Source organism: Lepus europaeus, chromosome 3 (genome assembly GCF_033115175.1).
Source record: "Lepus europaeus isolate LE1 chromosome 3, mLepTim1.pri, whole genome shotgun sequence".
In the NCBI taxonomy this organism is placed as follows: domain Eukaryota; kingdom Metazoa; phylum Chordata; class Mammalia; order Lagomorpha; family Leporidae; genus Lepus; species Lepus europaeus.
The window spans coordinates 34487350-34494446 of NC_084829.1; the positions used below are offsets into that span (position 1 = coordinate 34487350).

Sequence of the window (7097 nt, forward strand, 5' to 3'; positions counted from 1 at the left end):
AAGTCGCTGGGCGGCCGCCGGATGCCGAGGCACAGGCCTGGAGCCCAGAGCGGGAAGGCCCGGGCTGGCTGAGCCCAGGGGCGCGGGCTCCCGCCCCTGTCCTGGCTAGCGGGAGAGGCGGCGGCTCTCCCTCACCCTCCCCGACTGCCAACCCACCCCGTCCTTGATCTTTCTCACTTCCTTCCATGGCTACGGATAAAGACACAGGGCGGCCAAGTTTCTTAAGCTCCAACTGCTGCAGCCCACGCACTTCAACAACCTTTGTCTTGTTGATCCAGTCAACCAGGACCTTCTCAACAGCCCCTGGAAGTAGGTGTCATGGACTACACCCATTTTACAGACGAGCACATCAAGCCCCAGCTGGTTTACAGAATCCCTGAGCTGACTGATAATCACATCCGTAGGTGGAGAGTGATAATACTGAATTGAGGTTCCACCTGTAATTCAGATCAACGCGCCAGGCGCCTGGTGTCCGGAGATTGGAAATCCTGAAGTCGGCGGGCAGAGCAGCACAGACCAGAGGCTCGGCACCATGGCCTCAGCAGGCTAAGCTGTCACCTGCAATATTGGCATCCCACACGGAAGCACGGGTTTGAGTTCCAGCTGCTCCACTTCCCATCCGGCTCCCTGCTAATGTGCCCCGGGGGGGATGCAACAGAAGATGGCCCAAGTGCTTGGGCCCCTGCACCCATGTGGGAGACCTGGCCTCGGCCTGGCCCAGCCCTGGCTGTTGCAGTGGTTGGGGGAGAGAACCAGTGGATGGAAGCTCTCTCTCTCTCTGAGTCTCCCTCTCACTCTGTAGCTCTGCCTTTCACATAAATCAACGCATCTTTAAAAACAACAACGTCAACAAACTCCGTGGTGGGGACGGGCGTTTGGCCCAGTGATGAAGCTGCTGCTTGGGACGCCAGCATCCCATATCCGAGTGCCAGGGTTCAAGCCCCAGCTCCACTTCCTATCCCAGTTTCCTGCTAGGGTGCACCCAGGAGGCTCCAGGTGACAGCTGCCATCCATGTGGGAGATCTGGGTGGAGCTCCAGGCTCCTTCATTCAGCCTGGCCCAGCCCTGGCTGTTGCGGGCATTTGGGGAGTGAACCAGCAGGTGCAAGATGTCTGTCTCTCTCTGTCTCGCTGCCTTTCAGATAAGATAAAAACTGTTAAATCCTCAGTGAGTGGGGCGAGGGGAGGGAGGGCAGGTGCTGTCTGGCTGCAGGAATGTTCTGCAGGACAGAAGGGGGTAGGGTCCCCACAGCCCCTCGACCCAGTCCTGGTCCCTCTCCACTGCCTCCCAGGACTCCTGCAGCCCCATGAAGCACCAGCCCGCCAGGCCTCTGCCTTTAACTCCTCCCCACCCCCACCCCACCTGCTCTGTGCCTTCTGGAACTCCCGGAAGTTTCCAACTGGAGGTTTAATTTGAAAACTCCTGTTCTTCAGCAGTTGGTCCTGGGGTGGCTGCCTTGACCCTCGCTCTGAGTCAGGCTCCACTCTCAGGATGGAGGCCCCAGCTCCGACCCCTCGCCCACGGATTTTGGGCCACTCTTCCATGTTCTGCTTTTTGCGTAGTTTGGCTAGGAGCAGGGACAGCCAGAAGAGCCCTGGCCAGGCGCTGGTACCGGAGCTCGGGGTCAGCTCCCTGATGCTTGGCTGCCAGGGAGGTGGGAGGAGGGAGGCGGGGTACCTGCAGGGCAGCCCATCTGTGGCGACACCCAAGGGAGCCACCCATCTGCCGTGGCTGGATCCCTTGGGGCTGGACATGGGCGACATGGGGGTCCACACCCCCGACCCCAAGGAGGTGCTGAGGGTCCCGGCTCAGGCCGTGGAGGTAAAGGCAGTGCTGCCCACTGGAAGCCAGGAAGTGCTAGGCAACCCGTCCGAGGAAGGGAGGGGAAAGGAGCAGCCAGCAGGGGAGGCCTCCAGGGACAGGTGAGGGGCTGTGGAGCCCAGGCGGGGCAGTGGCCTGGGGCTGGGGGCAGCACCTGGGCCTGGGATGGGGGCACCCAGGCTGAGAAATGTCAGAAAGCGAGTTCCCAGCTGGATAAGGAGCTCAGTGACGCGCCTGAATGGGCGGGGGGCAGGGATAAGGGGACAGGACCAGGGAGGGGCCATCAGGGGTTGGGGGGCAGCGGGGCTGGGGGCAGGGACAGGGTCCTCCTGCAAGCGTAAGCTGTCTTCGTCATGGAAGGAGCACCAGAGACACCGGAGGGGAACATGCCAGGGCAGGCGGGGTGCCCAGCGCCCCCAGCCCCTCTGCCAGGCCCTGCCCTTGGCGCTCTCTCTCCCCCAGCACCCTGCTTGCTCCCTGGCACCCCTCTCTCTGCTCTCTGCCTTCTGCAGCCTGCTCTGGGAAGGCACAGCACGGGGCTGAGGGGAGAGGTGGTGGCAGGGCAGGGGTGGGGGGGTGGTCTCCGGGCCCCTCCTGCTTCCCCTCCCTGACTGTGCTGTGGAATTAGGGGCTACTTGGCCTGGGCTCTGGAGGTAGAGCAAGACCACCTGCAGAGGGCCCTGGGGCCAGTGGAGGACGACACGGAGGCCGTCACCAGCGACAACGAGGAATCGGAACGTCTGCTCGAGGGTGAGTGCGGGGGCCAGAGGCACGGGCGGGCTCCGGCACGCAGGGCACTGGGTTCTGAGGGTGCAGGGCCTGGCAGGACATAGCCGCAGCTCCAGCACCTCCCCCCAGCGATGTTACAGCGCCTGTCCGGCAGGGTAGTTGCGAGGACTGACCGAGGTGCTGTGCCCCTGCCGGTGACCTTCTACCCCATCCACAGGAGACCCCAGCTTGGCCTCTTCCAAGGCGGGGCTGACCCCCTGGAACCGCCTCCTCAGTCTGTACAAGCAGCTTCAGAAATCAGCCCTGGTCAAGGTCTGCAGCCAGGGTCTGGGAGGGGGTGGCTGCAGGTCCTGGGGTCTGTGACTTGGACCGGGGGTAGGGGTGGGGTAGGCAGTAGTCCCCTTTCCTGACCTTTGCGAAGCCCTCCCCATCTGCTTCCTGCTTACCTGGAGAGGGTGGGCCAGGGGCTGCAGCTGGGGGTCCTGACCCTCATCACCTGCTTAGGGCCCTGCTTCCTCCCCAAGGAAGCCCTGCTCCAGGAGGAGGAAGAGGAGGAAGAGGAAATGGAGGACGAGAACAGCTCACTGCAGCTGTGTGTCCCAGGCTCTGCCACCCTGCAGTCACCGCTGACTAAGACTTTTCAGCCAACGGACACAGTGGGTAAATGTCTGGACCCCTTCTCTCCCAAGGCCTCCCCAAACCCAGGGTGCCCGGCTTTGGCCGGGGGCAACACAAGGGGTGCAACACCAGAACTCACCACCAGGTGGTACCAGAGGACCTAAGATGACTCCCACAAGGGCCCTGCACTGGCTGGGCTGGAAGCCGCTGGGTCCTCGCCTCCTCCCCTCAGAGTTGGGGAGGCAGTGAGGCGGGGGCGGGACCCTTCACCCCCTCCCCGCCCCGGCCACCTTCATCCCTGGTTTTCCCATCGTGCACTGCTGTGACGGAGCCCCGCAGCGGGAGCGCAGTTGACCTGCGGTGATAATATGATAAAAACCCTTCCCGGGGCTACCACTGCACGTGCAGTAGACAGACGAGGCCAGACGACGTGTCCAAAGGCACAGCCCGGACTTGGGGGCAGGCGGTCCGGGCTCCAGGTCAGGGCTGGGGATTCCGTGGCTGGAGGACGGCGGAGGGACACAAACGCAGATGCGCTCACACTTCGCAGGAGGGAGCCCGCGAAGATGAGTTTCCAGAGCAGGCTTGGGGGAGGCCCTGCTGCCTCCAGGGAGCTGAAGAAAGGGTTCCAGCAGGGCTGGCCCGGGGTTGCCCAGAGCTGGGGGACAGAGCCGCCGCCTCTCCCTGGATGCCCCCCACCTGTCCCAGGCTCTGCGCCCCCGCCAGTTCACCTGCGGCTGTCCTTGGTTCAGTTGCATCCTGACACTGTCTCCCTGCAGGCAGCCGCAGGTCCCACAGGTGGAGGGCCCAGGCCACCGGGGGGCCACCCCTCCACCGACGCCAGAGGCTGGCCCCAGCCCTGGGCTCTGCCAGCCGGCTGGGGGGGTCCCACCATGCCGCCCGCGAGCCTCCCAGAACGCAGGGGCCATCACGCCTACCTACATTTACCACTTTATTATAAAGGACATCACGGAGAGACATGGGAGCCGCGCACGGGGCGCCAGGCCCTGTGCAGGCACCGCCCCGCGTCCAGCTCTGCATTTTCCAGGCTCTTCCCGTGAGGGGTTTGTGGAGGCTTCACTGTGCAGACTCGATGATTAAATCAAGAGTCCTCGGTGATGGGCTTAACCGTCCCCTGTCCTGAGACTGGGGGGTGTGGCCGAAAGTCCCCAAAATCCCAAGCTCCGCTTGTGCCTGCTTCTCTGTGGTGCCCAGCCCCACCCTGAAGCTGCCCTGGGCGGCCAGCCACAGCCAGTCTGCACACACAGGCCCTCACCCTTGGGGGTTCCCCAGACTTCACGAGCTGCGGCCGGGAACCCGGATGGAGGAGTGACTGTGTAGGCCCCTGTGTCACTCGTTCCCTTGTGTGTGGTTGCTCAGGCTTCGTGGAATCCAAGCTGAAGAAGCTTCTGGCTGGACAGCAAGAGTCCCGCCTCTGGAAGATGGGTAGCCAGGAGGCCCGGAAGTCCCTGAGCCCGCCGGAGAGCACGCTAGAGGAGGCCAGGGTTTCGAATGGCCAGGTATGGCCTGCCTGCCGCCCCGCCCCAGCCACCAGCCTGCTGCCTGGGAGCACTGGGGGAGGAGCTACAGGACGCCCACGTGCACGGACCCTGGCCTCCCCCTGGGCAGGGCGGCCACCAGCCCTTCTTGGAAGTGGTCTTTCTGATGGCAGCCGGGGCGGGTGCAGTCTGTCTCTCACTCGACCCTGATGCTCATGGTGAAGTCTTCGCCATCCACGTGCTGTGTGGCCTCGGACAGGTCCCTTCCCCTCCCTGGGCCTCAGTTCCTCGCCTGCACCGAGCGGACAGAGAGGCTTTGCTGTGTGACTGTGATTCCCACGGTGTTGAAGTGTCCCTGTCCCCTCTGCCGTTCACACCCACCCCGTGGGCTACACAGGCTGGGGGGACCCCACCCCGCTTCCCTTCACCCCCCCCCCCCACCTCTGCCTTTGGAGGTCAGGCCCCGCTCAGCCTCCCTGGGTGCGTGCGGAGGGAGCCATGGCTGGAACGTGCTGCACTGCCCCTCCCGAGGGCATTTCTGTCCCCTCAGCGGGCGCGCGCCCCAGCCCCTACTGTGGCCTCACACACTTGACTCTACATGCCTGTAGAACAACGGGTTCTGCACTAGCAAGGGCGTGAGGTGCTGGGTCCCAGGACCCTGGCACTTGCCCCTGGGGGTGGTGACGAGTAGGGACACAGCCCGCTGGGGGTGGCGTTCTCATCCCACAACCACACAGCGAGCGTCCACTGATGGTCTTCCTCCAGGGCTCTGCCCTCACCCACCCCCGCAGTCCCCCTGGAGCCTGAGCAGCATCAGGGGCTCTGGGCACGTCTGGGTGGTGGCAGGGGGCTGCCCCGTGCTGCCTTTGGGGACAGAGCTGCCTCAGGACAGCCTTCCTCTTGGGGTGTGCAGGCCGGCCTTATTACCATCCCCCACTCTCTCGGTACCTGCACTCGGGGACTCCCACTGCAGGGGGGAGGCAGCAGCTCCCCCCAGCCTTTGGGGCGTGCTGGGGGGGAGGGGTGCCGCCGAGGCTGTAGAGAAGGGGGCAGAGCCCCCTTGCTGCAGTGCCCAGGACAGAGGTGAGGGAGGGGTGGTGTGGCTGGGGAGCCCGGGGTCTCCAGGAGGGAGGGGGTCCCCCATGTCCTGGGAGGGAAGTGGCTCCCAGCTGATGGGGCTGGGCCAGCTGTGGAGGGGGAGAGGCTGGAAAAGGTGGCCCCTGGGGGGGCGAAAGCCGAGACTCCACCCTTCCCTCCCCATCCGCCCCCAGCACCTGCTCCCCAAGGAGGTGGACGAGATAGGAAATTGGCTTCGCTAGTGAAGTGGGCCGGCCCCGCCTCCTGGCCCCAGCTCTCTGGAACCCGTGGAGATACGCACTTCTCTTCCCAGGGTTCGTCCAAGGCTCGTGGTGGGGGGCTTGGGCGTGTGTGCAGGGCGAGCCGTCCCCACCAGCACGCTCAGGCCTGTGATGTCCTAATAAACCTGCTCTGACTTTGGCCTTGGCTCTGTCTCTGCCTCAACTCTGGAGCCAGCACGGTTTACCCAGGGTCTTGGTCTGGTCCCGTCTGCACCCAGGGAGCTGCTGGGACTGCCCCGGCAGGGGCATCTGAGCACTGGGGCAGGGGGCCTGACCTGGAGTGTAAGGACCCCAGCCCAGAGTGCCCGGGCGACCCCCGCTGCCCTTTCTCCCCCCAGTTCCCACGCCATGCTGTGGCCTCCCGGGGAAGATCCGGGAATTCTCCAGCAGGAAGTTCCGGCCCAGCCCACCTAGGGACAAAGCCAGGAAAGAGGCCTTCAGACCGTGGGGACCGCCCCAGGAGGCCAGGCTGGGGTGGGGGTGGGGGTTGTGAAGGAGGGTCTCTGGGGTTGATGCAAGACGGGTGGCCCTGCAGGCTGGTGCACCTGTCCCCTGCGGCAGGCGCCAAGCAGGTGAAAGGGAGGCTGTGGGGGCTGCTGCACACAGCTCTGGCGAGTGCAGCCTCTACCTGTGGCACTGGCATCACACGAGGCCACCGGTTCAAGACCCGGCTGCTCCTCTTCCAGTTCAGCTCCCTGCTGTGGCCTGGAAAAGCAGTCAAGATGGCCCAAGTCCTTGGCTCCTGCACTTGCTTGGGAGACCTGGAAGAAGCTCCTGACTCCTGGCTTTGGATCGGCACAGCTCTGACCACTGCAGCCATTTGGAGCGTGAAACAGCAAATGAAAGACCTCTCTCTCTCTCTCTCTCTCTCTCTCTGTAACTCTGCTTTTCAAATAAATAAATGAATCTTTAAAAAAAAAAAAAAAAAAGGGAAGTAGAGTCCCAAAACTCAAACCAGGAGCCGGCGCTGCGGCACAGCGGGTGAATGCCCTGGCCTGCAGTGCCGGCATCTCATTTAGGCACCAACTCTAGACCCGGCTGTTCCATTTCCGATCCAGCTCTCTGCTAATGA

General features: G+C 63.8%; 1 protein-coding gene across 1 annotated transcript; it reads left to right on the top strand.

Annotated features, from left to right (window-relative positions):
- The first annotated feature begins 1491 nt into the window (after nucleotides 1–1491).
- Nucleotides 1492–5986, top strand: LOC133756506 (gametogenetin-binding protein 1-like). Its single transcript, XM_062187178.1, has 6 exons — nucleotides 1492–1922; nucleotides 2450–2571; nucleotides 2768–2875; nucleotides 3055–3210; nucleotides 4549–4688; nucleotides 5939–5986. Exons 1-6 carry the CDS (start codon nucleotides 1492–1494, stop codon nucleotides 5984–5986), a joined length of 1005 nt encoding a protein of 334 aa, XP_062043162.1.
- Nucleotides 5987–7097: the final 1111 nt, after the last annotated feature.